Source organism: Colossoma macropomum, unplaced genomic scaffold (assembly GCF_904425465.1).
Source record: "Colossoma macropomum unplaced genomic scaffold, Colossoma_macropomum, whole genome shotgun sequence".
Taxonomy (NCBI): Eukaryota; Metazoa; Chordata; class Actinopteri; order Characiformes; family Serrasalmidae; genus Colossoma; species Colossoma macropomum.
This window is the reverse complement of record NW_023495878.1, coordinates 1,078,046-1,097,574: the sequence shown is the minus strand read 5'-3', so window position 1 is coordinate 1,097,574 and position 19,529 is coordinate 1,078,046. Positions and strand designations below refer to the sequence as shown.

At 38.6% G+C, this 19,529-nt stretch overlaps 1 protein-coding gene across 1 annotated transcript; it reads left to right on the top strand.

Annotated features, from left to right (window-relative positions):
- Positions 1–7,444: 7,444 nt before the first annotated feature.
- Positions 7,445–19,054, top strand: ing3 (inhibitor of growth family, member 3). The gene is made up of 12 exons (XM_036563773.1): positions 7,445–7,576; positions 7,718–7,789; positions 9,121–9,221; positions 9,561–9,626; positions 9,842–9,938; positions 10,171–10,242; positions 10,419–10,535; positions 12,130–12,293; positions 13,210–13,400; positions 14,214–14,406; positions 16,181–16,219; positions 17,599–19,054. The coding sequence occupies exons 1-12, from the start codon at positions 7,549–7,551 to the stop codon at positions 17,713–17,715; spliced, it is 1,257 nt and encodes a 418-aa protein (XP_036419666.1). The 5' UTR covers positions 7,445–7,548; the 3' UTR covers positions 17,716–19,054.
- The last annotated feature ends 475 nt before the right edge of the window (positions 19,055–19,529 follow it).

The window sequence follows — 19,529 nt, the reverse complement described above, 5'->3', positions numbered from 1 at the left end:
AATAGCTCATACTGCTGATTTTTACCTGAAAATACTCATTGTACTTTAAAAAAAAGTGATATATTAAATTTATTTGATTCAAACATGCAGTCATGTGCAAAAGTTTGGGCGTTCCTGGTCAAATTACATGTTTTGTTGATTTTCTAGGTGAAAATAAGATAACAAATCATCTACAGAGAACGCACTTCTGCACATTTCAAAGGACAACTACATTTATTTCTTTGCTGATTTTAACATATTATATAAAACACATAAAATGTGGCCTTTATTTATTTATTTATTTATTTATTTTTTGTGTTATTCCTTTGTCCAGTGTGCTAAAGTCAGCAAACAAATAGAAACTCTGCACTACAATGTGCAGAAAAATGCAGTATTTAAGTGTGTTCTCTGTGGAGGATGTGTTAACTTATTTACGCTTAATAATCAACAAAACATGTCATTTGACTGGAGGTGTTCAAACTTTTGCATATGACTGTATACATTATTTCCACATTAATAACATATATCACAAACACTATAAACAGTAAACTGAAAGACAACATTATGTTGAGGTAATATTTAATTCATGTGGAAATGATGTACATAAGTAGATGACTTCTATCAGTGTGGAGCCCCCTGTGAACTCCTACCACATACCTGCTCCAACTGCTACAGACAGGCCACTCAGCCACTAAAGCTTTTTAGAGCAGGTATGCTGTGCACAACAGGTTATTCCCAGTACTGAGTTTGGGTAGAACTGCAAAAGCGTACCTGTATTATAGCCCTATATTACCTATACTATAAAATTTCCTATATCATGCTCAGTTTGGGTTCACATATCAGTTCTAGCACTACTGGCCACAGTGTTTTTGCAGTCTAAAGTCAATAGAAGTAGCAATTAGCAGCAGTAGGCCAACAACCTAAATTACTGATAATGACAAACAACTGTATTATAACCGCACAGTCTAGGCTACTGTCCATAATACAAAATGATTAAACCGTTAAACCAATCATGCTGTTCATGGAAAATGTCTCGCAATGCCAGTATTTCTGACTATGAACCGTGAATTAAGAGACTTACTGGAATATTGTGCTTATTTGTTTGAAAAATGAAAAACGCTGATGTTGTGGTGAGGTTGAGCATTTGCAGGACAATCTTGAATGAAGTTTAATACAATGCAACATACAGTAGCAAAGACATAGGTTTGATAATTGAATTAATACCATATTCATCTTGTTTATCTTTATCATACACAACCACTGAAATGCACAGTAAAATCACAGGTACACATACACTGTGGACATTGGACATTATGTTCAGTATTGTTGGTGATTTTGCTGCACAAAGACCTTTGCTATAAATACATCATTAGAGAATCTGTGTTCTTTCTCAGAAGCCACCAGGGAATATTTCACAGAGCCAGACAGCTTAAAGGGGAATTCCACAGATTTTTCAAAATTTCTGCATAAATAAATGAATCAGATGTAAACATGACGCCTGGTTCCTATATATTCATATATATATATATATATATATATATATATATATATGTTCATTGATTTACTGGAGTCACAGTTCTCCAGTAAAAGATAAGGATAGCACTGTTGTGTATTGACTGTATTGACCGTAAATAGCTGTTGTCAGGCCCAAACTTATATTACACTCATCTATAACTTAAGGATACAATCCATAATTGTTGCTAAAGATGGGTTAAAAAATGTTGTTAATTCAGTCATCCTCCCTCTGAGAATATGAGATAAATCAACATTTAATTGCAGAAAAAATATTTTAAGAAAACAAAAGCCACATATCTCACAAATATTGGCACCCCTGCATTCAGAGTATTAGAATCGCCCATTGCCAACTTTACAACAATCTAAATGGTAGATTTCTCTCATAATTTCAAAACAAAGTCACTCAGAGTGGTTTGATGTGAAATGCTCCTTTTTAGAGAAACTTACCGAGTCTGAATTGTTCACAGTGGTGGTGATGAGAACCAGACATACATTGAGTTTAATGCCTCTAAAAGCTACATCACAGGAAGCTATTATATGAAATGGCTAGAAAAAACACTGTCTGACACCTGAGACACTGTTTTACAATAGTTTGTGATAAGTTTTTAGCCTACAATTTATATTTTAAATCTATTTATGGTGGAGATGTACATGCAGTGTGTTGTGAAGCAAAATAGCCCCCGAAGGAAACTTATTTTTTCAGGTTCATCTCTATTTTACCATCATCAAAATTGCATAAGAACTGTATAAAAGACATTTGTGGGTTCACTGGTTGGTTTGGTTGGTAAATAAAGTGGCTGTATATGCACTGTAGACATTGCCACCCCTTGTTCCCATTATCACCATTTTGAAAAAAAAAAATGCACTAAGCTTCTCTACAATTCACCATTTCACATCAAACAACTCAGAATGACTTTCTTTACATCTTGTCCGATGAATTATGCAGAATTGTTTGGAAATCATCATATTTATCATATTTTCTACCCATTTTTATCAACAGTCCATGCAGTTACTGAATAATAACCTTTAATGTAATAAGTCTAGGACGTTGAAGTAGGCAGTAAAACAGCTAGATCATATTACACTGGACACACCGGCTCCATACCGTCTATGGTTCACCATTACTTTGCACTGTTTACAGTGTTTACTGAAACACCCGCATTAGTACCTTGAAGTCAGTCCAGTGTTCCTCTGTTTTAAAAGGCCGGTCTTTGTCTATGCAATCAAGACTAAGAATGAAGCTTTTTGTTGCTACATACAACTTCAAATATAAACCAAGGCAGAGGACGTGAGGGTGTCTGCAAATGAAGTGTCATTCGCTGCTGCCCTCTTCAGGCTGATCTTGGACACTCACATCTACTGCTCCCCTTCTCTCATCTAAACCTGTTTTTGTCTCTTTTTCTTTGCCTGGCCTTGAGATTTCTATGGAGAATCTATGAGGCCTGTGTGTTATTCACCAATATTGATCCATGACATCTTTTTGACTTTAAATGAAACTGCTGCTACCAGCAGCTGTCAGGATTAGTTCTTTGAAATTCATTTGCAAAGCATTGATCGCTGCTTTGTGCATGTTTATACTACAAAAGCTCTGAAGTGAGTCCAGGTCTTTGGGCTATAGTTTAAGCCTGACACTGGAATTTAACCTTTCCGTGCAGAATATACCATTTACATGCAATTTCTTGCTGTAAAGTCTGTTAAAGTAATTTTGATGGCATAGGCTTCAGCTGGACAGAACAAGTCAGCAGGAGTGGGATAAGCCACTGTTCGAAACAGCATACTGCATACTGTATACTGCACATTAGGGGTGGGAATCTCTAGGCACCTCACGATTCGATTCGATTACGATTCAGAGGGCTGCGATGCGATTATAAAACGATTATCGATGCATCTCCATGCATCTTTTTTTTCTATATAGCATTTATATTTTCTCACTGTGTGAGCTCAAGTTTCGAGTTCAAGTTTCAAGTTTATTTGTTATTTGTACAACATGTCAGGACATTTATGCATTGAAATGCTTGTGGGGAGGCTCAGCTAATCACTCTACAGAAAGTAAATAAGTAAAAATAAAAATACAAGAAAAAACAACTGAAATATATTAAATATACACAGAATATAGAGACAATATACATTTTAAAGTGACTAAGTGACTCAGTGTTATTGTTATTTAAAGTGACCTGGTACTTTTAAAGCAAAGTATTTGTAATGATCCATAATGAATTTACTTCTAATATCTTTTTTAATAAAACAAATGGAAGTGATGTGGCAAGTGAACTGGAAGGCTCTCATTCAGTGCTCTTGTTTGGAGCACGCAAAGCTGCTGCTACTCATCTGCGATAAAATGCGCAGTTACGGTGACGTAAGATCCAGTGGCAGTGGATGTCCACGCAGCACATGTTACAGCTATTCTACCCGTTTTCTTTAGTGATTTTATAACTTCGGTTGTGGTCTCGTTGTAGAGACAGGGGGGATCGCTGTGTCAGTAAAATATCTACAGGTCGTGTGCAACATAGCGCGAAAGCCCTGTTTCGCAACGACTGAGAACTGGCGTGCAGACTGCAGGTCACATAGCAGCGATGCATTATTTGCATTTATAAGCAGCGCAGTTGGTTTCCTGGTACATTAAATCTGCAACAAAGGACTGTCACACACTAAAAAGTGGCGAAGCTGAAGTCAGCTTCTCTTTCGAATTCTCCTGTTCCACCTTAAATGGTGCCGCATTTACATTCGGTGCCTCAGTTAGAATTTAAGGTGGAACGGGAAAATTCGAACAAGAAGCTGGAGAATAAGAAGCGACTTCAGCCTCGTAAAACAGTTGAACATTTTACAAGAAACTGATCAACTTCTGAGGAAAAGTTTTCTGGCGGAGATGGGAGGAAAGCAGCTGTAGGCGAAGCTTAAAACAGAGCAAAGTAAATCTGCGTTTTCGTTTACATTGTTTAGCCTATACTAGGACATCATCACATACTGAGACATACTGGACATTAAATATTGTGGCTCCCAAGCTGGTCTGATTTTTGTTCAAAGGACAAAATGGCTCTTCTTATCATTTGTGTTGTGACTCCTGATCTAACCTGGCTTTAATGCAGAGGGAGCCGGTCGGATTTCTCACTCATCCAGTTGTGTTTTTGTTATGTGCCGCCACAGACTGTCTGGGCGCTGCACTTCCGCACTTCCAAGTTCCACCTTTTGCGTTCCGTCAACATTATGTTATAAATGAAATATTTAGAAAATCGATTTTTGACATTTGTGAATCGATTCAGAATCATTCACGTCCGCATCGCGATGCATCTAAGAATCAATTTTTTCCTGCACCCCTACTGCACATCGTATAGTATAGCATTCAATATGTGACAGTTACCATTACTGTGCACCGTACTACTGGGTCATGTGAACACCAGGTGGTTACTTCCCTCTGAAGCATTATGGGATGCAGCATATGACAAAGATGAGAAATAATTACCATTATTGTGTGACCACCAGGTGGTAACTTCCCCTGGTATACTGAAATATTGGGCCAGAGTAGCACATGACCCAGGTATCTTTGGCCTACTGGAGAAGAGGTGGAAAAAGTACAGCTAAACTGTACTTAAAGGGGAATTCCACTGATTATTTAAAAATTTCAGCATCGTTCTACTGAGCAAACAAAGTCATTCAAAGTGGTTTGATGTTAAATGTTTTATTGTAGAGAAACATACGAACTCAGATTTCTTTCCAGTGGTGGTGATAGGAACCAGGAGTTATGATGTCTACAACACAAATACAGGCATTATATTTACCATCCAGAACGACCAGTGAACCTAGATGCGTTTTTATATGTAATGTTAATGATGGTAAAATAGTAATAAATGTGAAAAATTAGGTTTCCTTTGGGTACTATTTTGAATTACAACACCCTGCGGGTACTTCTCTGAGACAAACGGATTTTAAAACATGTTTTAGGCCAAAATCTTATCACAAACAAAACAGTAAAACTCATCATAATGTGTGGTATAATAATGTGTGTCATAATAATGTTCTGTGAGGGAGCTTTTAGAGGCCATTGAAATTATATTAAATTAAGTCTGTCTCATCTCCAGGCTTTTTATTTTATTGTTCTGTTTTAAAACATTAGGTTGTGAAAAGATATAAATATGTAATTGTCACCTGGAAAAACTTTTTTTTGTGAAAAAGGTTCACACTTGGACCGAAAACAACTGTGGTACCTTTGAAGGAACATTTACATTGTTTGTACCTTGATAAACGAAAAATGTATCTGCACAGAACCTTTATTTCCAATAGTGTGAACAGAACCACTATAAATGAAACCACATAACTAATCTCAGATCAGTAAAAGGTCATTCCCATCAACACTGTAGTGCAGCTCAGAGAAGAAACAATGAACATATCAGAAATATGCGACTCCACCCATTTCCATTTCCAGCACAGGTCCTGATAGATTGTCTGTCTGTGGTCTTTATCAGCCTTCATCTTCATATAAGAGACTTACACACCACACTCAGCTGGACTAAATAAAGAGGACTTCAAATTTAAATTGAAATAATTTTCCTTATTATTCTCAAATTATTTGTGTACAGCCTGAACTGAAAGTAGAAACACCATTTTATTTCTCATTCTTTAAAAAGTGCAAAATAACTTACAGTTTAATAAAACTGAGGTGGATAGCTAATTAACATTTACACATACTATATATTTAGTATGTTTATAAATGTATACTTTGTGTGGGTATTATCAGGTCATAATACTTTTACTTTTACTCAAGTATATTAGTGAGTAACAAAATCTTTTTACTCTGTTCCACGTTTTTGCTCAACATTTAGTTTCTCATTGTTTTGTGTGTTTATTTTCTGATTTGTGAGGTTTACCTTTTTTCTTTTATTGGCCAAAACACTGCATCAAAAAGAGAAGCACAGCACCTAACAGACTTCTGTTCCTGTGCTGAAAGATGCTGGACGCTGTATGTTACATTTGTTAAGTCACTCGCTATTCAGAGTTGGGCAAAATACTTTGGAAGACTAATGATGGCTAAACACTTTATATACTGTCCTAAATATATTCAGTAACATGTTCTGTTACAATGTATAAAAAGTAGTGTATTCAGAGTGCATTTAGATTATATATGTGCACAAGGCACATGGCAGTCTTTTTTCTTTCACACTTTTCCTCGCTGTTACTTCTTGGCAGTCTTCTTCTGGTAATTATTCTGTTAATGTCTCACGAACCTTTCACTTTTAATTCACTTATTATTATTTTTTTTCTTTCACTGCCTTCAGTTCGCTGCCACTCCAACAATCCCCCGAGCAGAAGTTTGATCTTCCGTGAAAAGAACTCAGTAATGCTGAAATAAACAACTGGCTCATCATCTTGGTTTATCAGTCTACTCAGGCTTTAGCAGAAACTGCAGTGTTTGTAAAGAAGCTGTTAACTAAGTCCTCTTTGTAGCTTAACTAATGAGCATGTCTGTTACTCACTGTGCACTGCTTCTAAAATAGTTCATAAATAAGTGTTGATGGTATTTCCTTTGTAGATATGTATTTTATTAGAATTCTAAAATCATTTTCCTAAAAATGGTAACTGTATTCTGAATAATGCCTTTTAAAATGTGGACTGAATACAGATATTTAATTTCTGTATTCCGAATACTATTCCCAATACTAATGTATTCCATTAAATCCGAGCCCTGTCACTATTTTAGTAGCTTGCTTTGCCTGATGCTTTTTCACCATTACTCAAATTGTTATTACCAGTTTATTATGAGTTTAGGCTACTCTACCCTCCCCTGCAACAGACGACTGTACAGTACGTTATTAAAAAGGAGACTAGTAGGAAAATACGCTCCGGCTCTGCTCGTTTAAGAACTACAAATACCATGAACGTTGCCAGCGAAGGCGGTTGCCGCGTAACTAAGTCATCGTCCAATCCCCGCGCACGTCCTTGCCGTAAGACCCCGCCCCTTTAACATCGTCCTTTTTTTCTTCAGCGTTCAGCGAGGTGAGGCGCCATATTGAAGAGATCTCCGCTTTCTGTAAAACCATCAAAAACATTACATTCGCCATCATGCTGTACTTGGAGGACTACCTCGAAAGTAAGTATAGGCATTCTTTTATTCGTTCGCGTTGGTGTGTGTGGATACTCTGCCCGCGGTGGCTCGGGGGAGGGAGAAATAGCTCCGCGGGTGTTAGCCGCTAGGCTAGCTCGTAACTCTGCCTTTTCTTCTCTCCGGCAGTGATCGAGCAGCTACCCATGGATCTCCGCGACAGGTTTACGGAAATGCGAGAGATGGACCTGCAAGTTCAGAGTAGGCGCTACATTCAGTGACTGTTTTCAGATGCGGAGCGCTGCAAGGATACAAGCGTTCCCCGACACAACAAACAAGCCTGTACCCATATAAGTTCACACGAACTTTATATATAATATTTGGTGTGAGCTGAATTTAGATGTGACTTAAAAGTAGCCCCCGTAGTTAAGAGCGCACGGAGCCAAGTTAGAGTAGTCCGAGCCAGGGGGACCCTACACACTTAATATAGATGGCTCTTCAAGGGTCTTTTAGTTAAGCTAATGGTTCTGTTCAGAACTATGGGTTCTATATAAAACCGTTTCGTGCTCATATGGTTCTGTGCATGGTGAAATTGTTTTTCAGATTGATTGAGAATGTGTTCAAAATAGTTATATATAGCTAGAACCTTTATATACGGTTCTATACAGCACCAAAAAAGGGTTCTGCTAATTTACTGCTATGAAGTCAAGCTTGTAACAATATAAGAACACTTTTTGGTGCCATGCAGAATCATTTTCAAAGAATTTCTATATAGGACCATATACAACGGATTCTCCATCAGTCAGATGAGACATTTCACCATGCAAAGAACTATTTAAGCATGAAACCATTAGAAACATTGCCTTTACTAAACAGCCCTGGAAGATCTTTTTTGAAGTGTTTAGTTACTTTAGTCCTTAGCGTTGCATTTAGGTATGCGTATAGAATTCAGTCATTGCAGTGGAAAACGGTAAAATACAATGCACATATGACTTCACCCCAAATGCACATATATCACCCCAGAGTGATTTTTTTTTTTTCATTTCTGACACAAATTCTGCACTTTATTTTTTAAATGCATGTATTTTTTTTTCAAGAAAGCAGTCAAGTGACAAAAACAATGTGCTAGATATATTCAAAAGTAATGCCATGTGCATTTGACGTATTTTAACTGTAGTGACTGCGTTTCAGTTTAGCACAGGTTCATGTCTGTGAACAAATGGCATGACCTGAACAGCATTCCAAGAGACTCTAGCTTTTCAGTGATTGAATTTAAACAGTCTTCTTCAAGTATTTTATATTTTTGTTATGCATGACATACTGTTTACAACAAAAAATTATACATAGTTTATTTTAAATTCTATTTCCACTATGTATTGGTACTCAGAGACCCTACACAGAGAAGTCGGCACATCACAAATAAGGCATGTCATTCTTTGCCTTACAACAACTGAACAGAGCACTGCTTGCCTCATACCAGCTGTTTTTATATGTATTTTCATCCAGATTTGGGCTGTTGCCTATCCATACAGCTGTACACATTCACTCCCGCCCTCTCATCCACAAGTAGTGACACTATTCCTGCCTTTCAGATGCAATGGACCAGCTGGAGCAGAGAGTTAATGAGTTCTTTGTCAACGCTAAGAAGAACAAACCAGAATGGAGGGAAGAGCAGATGGAGGGTATTAAGAAGGTACAGAACAAAAGATACAGATCTCCGTGGAGTCAGTTGGTGCATCTGCTAGAAATAACAAAATAGTCAGGTTTTATTTGTTCAGTAAGTACACACCTGATTGTGATAGTTTCCATTCTGAGAGTGGTTTCCATACCCTGGATGAATCATAGTTTCATAGTTATATGTTCAGTTTTACAGTCACAGTGATAAATTTGGATTATTTGTTTTGCCTGCAGTGTAAGTAGGGCTTTTGTGTGCAGAATTTACAAGCAATGCATGTTTCTTATACATATTCTTTGTGAAAGGATTATTGTAAGCAGCCTGCTAAAGAATAATTCTGGTCGCTTTCTCTCTCAGGATTATTATAAGGCTTTGGAAGATGCTGATGAAAAAGTTCAATTAGCCAATCAAATCTATGATCTGGTGAGTAAGGATGATTAGCGTGCATTACACCCTTAAGTCCACTAGGTGGCAGTCACACACTGTGAATGTATTGAAGATGTATTCCAAGGGCTGCGGTTTATTTGCACATTGTTGATGAGTTCATGGTGGAACTATGTGCTTTTGATGTCTTAAACAGTGATGGTAAGAATTGTTTCAATGCTGATTATAAGTTTTGCTGTGGTTTGTGTGGTCAGGTGGATCGACACTTACGAAAGTTGGATCAGGAGTTGGCAAAGTTCAAAATGGAGCTGGAGGCAGACAACGCTGGAATCACAGAGATCCTCGAGAGACGTAAGTTGCAGCTGTTAGCCAAAATTACAGAGGCTGTTTATATGAAAGTATTGTGTAAGTACTGTGATTATTATTTGTGAGCACAAGTGTGTTAGATTAGGATCTGAAGAGCTACATATTGTTTTCATATTACCTGCAGATAAGTGCATGTAAAGTTTTGCTTTGTCAAAGTTGCAATTTTGTTTTGTTGTTGAAGTTGCACAGAATCAATATATTCACTTTTTTGCTGCAGGGTCATTGGAAATGGATAGCCCTTCTCAACCTGTCAATAACCATCATGTCCACTCACACACTACAGTAGAAAGTAAGATCCTCCTCCATGTCAACCCCTTCTGTGTCCATAATTCTCTTCTGCATCCTTTTTGCAGTCTGTTAAGCTGTGTCTTATGCTTTTACAGACTACCATCAAGCTTGTTCTCATGCTTCCTCTCCATTTCATCTGGTGTGTGTGTGTGTGTGTGTGTGTGTGTGTCTTATCAGAGAGGAAGTACAGCACACCAACCCACCACACTACTGAGCATGTCCCAGAGAAGAAGTTTAAATCTGAAGCTCTGCTCTCTACACTCACATCAGATGCCTCTAAAGAGAACACACCTGGTGAGTGCTGTCATGAATTTGCACCAATGAAGTACCTGAAGTACCATTTTAAAGCTTTTTGTAAAACCTACTTTATACCCGCAGCATCTGTAGCATACAGTGGCACCAGACAAAAGTTTCCCCACAATTTTCTGTAGTCAGAATCTGTCAGCAGATGCTGATGTGTAAACATTTAAAATGTATACAAAATATAAATTGGGACTACATCTACATGGATTAGCCTTACGGAAAAATATAACATTTACTTAAGATGAAGGTTACAAATGCTGTAAATTACATAGAATGCAGTATCATTGTGTATACTTAGAATGGAGTACCAACTGATTCAAAATCTATATTAGTCAAAAGTAGTCAAAAAGTTTTGGCAAGCTGTAAATCTGTATAATTTGTTCCTTTGAAGGACTAGTTGAAGTTTTTCCAGGCTTCTGCCTGATTGGGCATGGTTTACGGTGTTGCTCCACTACTCAGAAGTTGGTAAACAAATTTAATACAAATTTAATGCTTCGTAAGTAAAATAAAGTTCTATTGGGAAGAGAATGTCTCTTGTCATGCTGTAGTCACACATTTCGAACATTTATTCATGGTTTTTAACACCTGCCCATAGACTTCTATTGCAAGTGTGTGTTTTCTCTTTTGGGTGCATTTTTTCCATTCTCTTTTAAATACAAGGAAGCTAATCTAAATTATTACTGTTGTAATCTATGGTATGGTACAGATTTGGCAGATGGAGATTAGGTTGAAAAAACAGGAATGCATCGATACCATTTTTTCAGATTGAGTACAAGTACATATTTTTTATTTATTTATATTATATTTTTTCTCTGTAGCTCAGTAAAAGAGAATCCGGGGCTAATCTGAGGAGCTCACTTCTGGAGCTTTAGGTCTGAAGTCTTTTGTTGGACTGGTTGAGCTGTAGTTGAATGTCCTCTAACGTCAGGCATATGTGCTGCGATTTTAGAAATCTTGTTCTTTGGGGACTCGTGCTGTAAATTTGAACAGACAGTCGTGTACAGACAAAGTCTATGCTTTATACACTCGCACTGTACGCTTTGGTACCAAGTGGTGTCTTTTTTCGCCTCTGTTTTGCTAGCCTTCATTTCTCCCGTGTTGGGCAAGCGGTTGTGATTGCGTGTGTTTAAAAACGGGCTAAAATCACACCGTGTATTCCTGGCGGAAATTTGCAAAGTCAAAATGTTTAAAATGGCCGAATGCTTTGTGTCCAACCTCCACAGAGTCAGTAACACTCCACTGTGTGAGCAGACCCTCCTTCACTGCCAGTTGACAGCCTGTTCACTAGCGTGGCAGTGTAAACTCGGTTTACGTCACACGGTATCAGCTGGTGTCGGATGTTGATAACGGTGAATTTTTACTTGTGTGAGTAAATGAGGACCATATTGGACCAATACCAGTACTGGTATTGATGCATCCCTATTGAAAAACATTGAAGTATGCCTTTAAGACTGCACATCTGGCAATACCAGTACACACTCAGTTTGTCGTCTCCATGAGCATACAAATTTACAAGCCCACAATTTTGTGCAATTATGTTGCGCAGCTCTGTTGACTGACCTCTGTGATTCTGTGTGTGAGACAGGCTGCCGGGTGAACAGCACCACCTCATCCTCAAACAGTGTGTACAATGTGAACTCCTCCCAGTCTCTTTCCTCCTACAATCTGAGTTCTCTGCCAGCGGGCCCAGCCGCTGGAGCAGGAGCCATCACTATGGCAGCAGCCCAGGCAGTGCAGGCCACGGCACAGGTAAAACACCCACCCACCCTCTTCCTCTTTCCCTTCCTTCCTTCCTTCCTTCCTTTATTTTGCCCCGTCTCTGTTTCTGCTTGCGTGTCTCTTTTTATAATTTTTTTTTTTGTGTAAATGTCACTTTTCGTTTGTTCTGAATATGTTCGTAGTTAAGCTTTGGGAAGAGTTGTTGGTTATTGTTCTTTATAAGGCTAAGCCCTACCATTGTGGTCAAATTGTGTTGTGTTCAGAAATGTATGTAGGTTGAGTAGAAATGCCAGTATGTACAGTACTGTGCAAGGATTATAGACACCTGACAAAAGTGTATTTTTCTGGGCAGAAAGTGTTTTATGTGCTCCCAAAAACACTAAAATATAAGAATACCAATAATAGAATTAATACATAAATTTATTTAAAAATTGGGGTGCCTGTCAATATGTTCACTGAACTATTTCAAGGATTGTGGACTGATGCTGTTATCCAGTATTTTTGTTGTACATTTCTGCCAATACAGAAACATTTGTTGTACGTAGACGTTAAAATTTGATGGTGAAGGGTTACAAATTCTGTAAACTGTTTAAAATGCAAATGTTTTAGTGGCTTGAATGCAAATATTTATCGTAGGCTGATATGATTGTTTTTTTTTTTTTGTTTGTTTGTTTGTATTTTTTTTTTAAGCCAATATCTGTCGATACCGATATGATTCTGAGATCATCCTGCATCCAAGCTTTCTAAAGCATTAATATTTCTTTGAATATGTTATGTCTTCTTTAGTGTTTTTACAAGGAAAAAACACCTTTAGTGTTGAGATACAGTTATACAGTTGAAGGGGTGAAATGCAGTACAGCTATTGACCTTCCTAATGGTCAGAAATGAAAAGGTTTGTGAAATAAAAAAGATGAATGATCTCACTGTGTGTGTGTGCTTGTTGCAGATGAAAGAAGGCAGGAGGACGTCCAGTCTGAAGGCGAGTTATGAGGCCATCAAGAACAACGATTTTCTGGGTCGTGAGTTTGCCCTGAGCAGAGACTCCTCTGGCTACTCTTCTTCCGCATTGGCCTCCACTCTCACACAGACCCTCACACCCAGTAACAGCTCGGACTCCCGCACAGGACGCAAGAACAAGTAAGAAATGCACACAAGGGATGCTATAACAACTCACTAATTTTAAAATCGTGTAAAATTTGCAATCTTGGTGAAACAACAGTGAACTATTTAAAAGTCCTCCTGTTGGTCTCTGTTGCACTAAGAAAAAGAGCCTTATAGATAGATTCAAAGATGTCACCTAGAGCTTTTTGCTTTGTGATAGATCTAGGGTTCACACCGTTCTAATCCCCACCAGTGTATCAGTATCTGAAGGCCTGCCCACGTAGATTGTTGTTATCTATTCTTTTCTAGTGGTTAATAACTGTCATGTTCAGCATATAAACTGTTAAGTTGCTGGGAATGCGTGATCTTATTGGAAATGCATGGTTCTGTGGTCTGTTCTTAAAATATCTTCTGGGAATGCTGATCTAGAATGTTTTTGTTCAATGTTTATCACCAAAAAAGGAAAGAAATCTGGACCTAGTATAGTACTATGTGCTTTTTGAATTCAGGCCCTTGGTTTTATGATTCTTTATACTGTGAAGCTTGCAAGCATATTATCTGCGTTCAGTAACAGGGCCTCCAGATATGGGTTAAAAAAAAAAAAAAAAGTTTGATTCATTGACAGATGAATGTACTGTATTGCAGTTCTCCCTGGAAACCTCAGGAAGTGTGTGTTTCCGCACATGTGCAATTTGTAAATGTGCAGACTAAATACCCCCTGCCCCCTCTCTCCTTCTCTGTGCCTTTATTTGTCTATCTCCCTCACTCTGTGTCTGTGTGTGCGCTCTCTCTCTCTCTCTCTCTCTCTCTCTCTCTCTCTCTCTCTCTCTCTCTCTCTCTCTATTACAGAAGCAACACCAAGTCTTCCAATCACCAGTCCTCCTCCTCTTCCTCCTCTTCCTCCCTGTCATCCTGCTCATCCTCTTCAGCTCTGGCTCATGAGCTGGTCCAGCAGACTGCCACACTGCCCGAGAGTGACAGCAGTGGTCAAGTGGACTGGACCTACGACCCAAATGAGCCCCGCTATTGTATCTGCAACCAGGTACATGTTTTTCTTCACCGCTGTCTTAAGTGTTTGGACAGGGTTAGGTTTATACAGGGAAGCGGTGTGAAATTTATGACTGAATGACACATGGCAAGTCCTCTCAGTGTATATGACAGAGGGGGGTGGCTACTCAATTTACACGTTGGCATCACATCAAAAACGTTCCATACACACTATGTTCGGCTGCTCACACAGAGAAAACCTGTCCAAGCATTTAATTTAATTAAAATTTTGTTGACTCTGTCTGCCTAGAGTAGTGTTTTACAACGCAGGATTTGTGAATTAGCCAGATTACTTTAGTCCAAATTTGGAGTTTGTCAAATAAGAATGTCCCTCAGCTCTTTTTCTACCAGACAGGCTTAAGTTAAGAGAAGTTTTCTGGCTAAACTGAGAAATCCTACTTTGTGCGTTCCCACTGGATAGGATGCAATATTTACAGGGATAATGTAATTCAGGTTATCTGTACAGCTCGTTTTGTAAAATCACTGACCAACACCAGTAAAAATTGTTTCCCTATCTCCCTGTGTCAAAATAAACATCTAAACGGTAATTTAAAGTAAAAATTAGATATGCTCTAATTGCATTGTGTTTACGTTTGTAAGGTCTTAGCTGTTTTTCTGTCTGGAAGCATTAACTAATGGTGTATGTTTCAGAAATTCCTATAAAGAAAATGAAGTATCTAGAGTCTAAACCTTTAGTGCTATACTTTGCTTTGAACAGTGTTGCTTGCTTTTTTACTGTAGCCTAAAACATAATGTAACTTGGCGATCATTAATTCAATAGAGTAACATATCCAGTAGCAGCTTTTATGAATGGGCATCTGCAGTGCCTGTTCCATGGGCATTCCAGTTAAGCACCACTGAAGCTCCTTGACTACAAAACTCTGGTGCACCCCAGCTCCTATTGAATCTACTGATCATCCGTCAGCAGTCCCTCCTTAAAACGTAGTGTCATTAGAGTCGATAGAAAGGCACTTCTAGCTAGAAAACCCGAGACAGCACAAACAAGCAATCCTTTATTTACTGTGTTGAGCTATTCAAAGCACAAATAAGGCAGGAAGAGTGCAGCTTCTGACCCTGGCCATTTATTATTCACCTGTTATGTGCATTACGTGTAGTGTGTTAACTTTGTAATCTTCTGTAGCTTGTGTCTTTCTTTTTTTTTCATACTGATGGCCGTCTCCAGTCTGAAGTCTTCAAAATTCACATAATATTCTTGCCTTTACTGATCTTCATATTTTTAGAAGGGGTTTACTGTTTATTTTGTTGCACTAGCTGATAAGACATTTTCAGAAGTTCAGAAGTTCACTGCCTGAACCTACACTTTCTCAATATGGTATTATTTCTCAGCCTCAAGCCAAATGAGAATTTACGAATTATTTAAAAGAGTACATAATAAAAATGTAATGACAAAATGGGATGTCCCTGAAAATAACCCCAATCCTTGTTTACTACAGTGTTATAACAATGTAACAAATTTTATGAGAGGATTTCTAAGGTTTCTCCTTATATGTGTACAAAAGCATTGTCTCTTTCAGAATGTGTTTTTGTATTAGGGTGAGCCACAAAACAATATTGCTTTTGTTCAAACTGTGTGTGTTGACGAAAGATAAGTTGTGTGTGTGCGTGTGTGTGTCTGTACATCAAAGCAACAACTACTGCCATGTCTCTCTTTGCAGGTGCATGCATGCAGCTGTGCATTTTCTGGCTTGGTTTGGTGTGCATACGTACGTGCATACACGTTATCTAAAAATTCCTCTCTCTGTTTGCAGGTGTCTTATGGTGAGATGGTTGGCTGTGATAACCAGGATGTAAGTACCCATTCCTCTGCTGCAGCGCTCACCCCCAGCCACATATCCTCCTCATCAAACAAATGCACACTCTCACTCACATCCTGCTCACTAAACTCTTCATATGATTATTTTTAACCTCTACAGGCTCTTATGTGGGGCTACATTTTTAATGTCTCATAATTACAAAACATGTATGTGAGGTTTTATAGTTACTGAATAATTACTTAGTAATAAGGCTATAAATAAAAAACCAATAGTATGCCTTCATGAGGGGTGGGCAATATGTGCTAGAACTGCTGTCAGAAGTTTCCACTGTTGTGGTGATAACAAAATGATATTGTGATTTATTATAGTTAATCCATAATTGATAATACAACACGTTTGTAATACTACTACTACTACCACTAATGGTAATAATAGTTGTGGTTTATTTTTGTTGTTGATAATACAGCATTTTAAAAGCACAAAAGAGATACAAGGTTCCATCTTTATAAAATCAAACACTGTTTCAAACATGACAATTTCATACTCAAAAGCTTTCATTTCTCTATATATTTATTGCTGTACATGCTAACACACTGCATCAGTTACCTTTAATGTAACGACCTTTTTTTTCGCTACAATCTCTTGTCCTGTTATTTACCTCCAAAATCATCTTCAGTTGTAATTTGAACTTTGCAGTTGGCCTTTCTAATCATAGAGTGCTGTATCTAACAAAGACAGCTCGCTGTTGTACTTTTAAGTTTACTTGCCTGTTGGATGGAATTTACAAGATGGTCCTTCCTTGTCTTGCTAAACAGTTACATTCAGTTACATCTGTTTTGTCCAATAATATGCAACAAAGGAGGAGAAAAGGACTGCAAAGCTGCAAATGGCAAAAACTACTAATTGTAAATGTATTTGTTTGCGCACTGATGCCACGCTTGTGCTGATTAACAAAAGAGTCTACTTCAGTGGCACTTAAAGGTGCACTTATTACTTCTGGTCTAAAATTCCCTTTTGTTGAGTTAAGAATGATTTAAACTGTTTAATTTCTGAGGCTTTGATTAACCATTTTTGGGCACAGTATGGCAAAATCAGTCATACTGGTATTCACTTTTATGCTGGTATACCACCAACCCCTAGATTAAAGACATATCAAACAGGAATCAGTAATTGTATTAGGTTCTTTTTCTCGGGTCTGTAGAAGGAACTGTAGTCTGAACCAGGTTTATTACAGATGCTACTAACTATATATGTAGAAGTACAGACCCTGAATGTTGTCTTTAATTAGATTGACTCTCTTTCCCCCCTGCTGCTCGGAGTCAGCGTTTGTTAGTGCAGTCATGTACGCCTGTATCCACTTTTAGAAAAGGGGGAAGTGCTTTGATCTGAACTATTCTTCCTTCTCTCCGCAGTGTCCAATTGAGTGGTTCCACTACGGCTGTGTGGGCTTGACTGAGGCACCCAAAGGAAAATGGTATTGCCCACAGTGTACAGCAGCCATGAAGAGGAGGGGAAGCAGGCATAAATAGACGGTCACCATCCCAGGGCAGAACTTCCCCCTTACGACCCACAACATGACCCAAACTCTTCTCACAGGCTGATGCCCCCCTTCCCTGTTAGAAACTGTTTGAGAGTGGTTTCATCCATATCGTCAGGATATGCGAGAGGGTAAATGTGCTGTGTGGTTGGGGGGTCTACCTGGCTGTAAATGTAAGATGCTACAAGACTTCAAGTTGTTCAGTTATTTTTCATCTTCCACAAGTCCTAATTGGTGGGGGAGGGTCAGCCGTGCACCCAAAACCCAGACATTCCTCAGCCTGCCACACGTGATGGAGGGGGGTGTCATGACCTCAAACACACATTAGTGCAGTGTGTTCCTCTTTAATCCGTATTCATACAGACAAGAGACAGTCTTGGAAAAGTAGTCCACAGCTGTCTTGTCGGACTACGTTTCACAGACACTCAATTTTGAAACTTTGCGACGCTTCGGAACGAGAAGATCCCGATGAGAGTGATGACGAAGATGGTGATGATGAGGACCGTTTTGTTTGTTGTTGCTCACCAGTGAAGATTTTAATGTTCTCTGGTAGCCTGAGTGTGTTTAGTAGACAGAGTGTTTCAGTACTTGTACTGGAGTATCTGCTAATTTTAGAGTTCTCCCTGCTCTGACACACCCATTTTAACTTCATTAAGGGCTTTTTAGTTAGCTAATGAGTTGTCAGGTATGTTGGAGCAGGAAGAGGGAAAGAGAAGGGGAAAAAAAAAAAAACTAAAATGTGCAGTGAAGGGGTACTTCAGAGCGGGTATTCGGAAACACTGCAGTAGACAATGTTGAATTGTGCTCTGTTTGAGAAAAAAGGCCTCATGTAGCCCAAGACAGAACACTGTCATACATTTGAATGCACAGTTCAGGGAATGTCTGCTGATCTCCAAGTGCACCCTTTCCTTTTTACTAATTAGCCCATGTTGACACAAACTTATTCTCAGCAAGGGATTAAGTATACATGAGAACCAGGGTTTGATTTAGTACATGAGCAGCGCCATGAGTCCTTAAACACCTCTGCCCTGCATGCTGATCAAATTAAGTGACTGCAGACGTTGCCCTCTAGCAGTTAAGCATAAATACCTTGGGTTCTGTGTTTATGAATGGATCACAGTGTCCAGTCTTGGGCTGGGCTTTTACATCAAGGAGCTCTATATGATGTAATATAGAAAGAACAAAGTGATAATTGGGGCCCCGTGTGTGTGTGTGTGTAAGTGTGTAAAGTATGTGTGTATGTGTCTCTAGCCTGTACTGCACTGAAATGGTGATTCAAAGTTTCCAGAGATGTAGAGAAAAAAATCAATAAAACGATCAACTTTTTGGTATTTCCTGTGTTAGCGGATGTTTTTGTTGTCTTTGGATCCTGTCACTGAACTAGGCCTAACTGTTTCATGATAAGCCTTGTTAAAGCTGGGCTAACATCAAGGAGGTTGTAGGCGTCTGCTTATCTGACATTGCTTCTAACAGTAAGGGCTTTAAGGGTGTCTTTCATCAGTAACAACTACCCTTTTGGCAGGATGTTACATTAAGTGTTGGAACAATGCTGTGAGGATTTGATTGCACTCAGCCACCAGAGCCTCACTGATGTCCAGCACTGATATTGGGTGATTAGTTCTGGATCACACACATCACTCCAGCCAGTGCCAGATTAAGATGTGCTGTGGTGCTTCTGGTCATTAGAACTATAGTGCCCTACCCAAATGACCTCACTGATAACAACCTAATAACATTTGCTGAAAAGGTCTTGGCTTTTCTGGAGACTCAATTCTTCACAAAAGATCCAACTAAGGTTACCTCCTC

What these genes read in the sequence shown, in the direction of transcription:
- ing3 (XM_036563773.1), top strand. Translation starts at nt 7,549, where the DNA reads ATGCTGTACTTGGAGGACTACCTCGAAA. An exon ending in CACAGAGATCCTCGAGAGAC is followed by an intron (nt 9,939 to 10,170) that starts GTAAGTTGCAGC and finishes TTTTTGCTGCAG; the next exon opens with GGTCATTGGAAATGGATAGC. An exon ending in CAGTGCAGGCCACGGCACAG is followed by an intron (nt 12,294 to 13,209) that starts GTAAAACACCCA and finishes TGCTTGTTGCAG; the next exon opens with ATGAAAGAAGGCAGGAGGAC.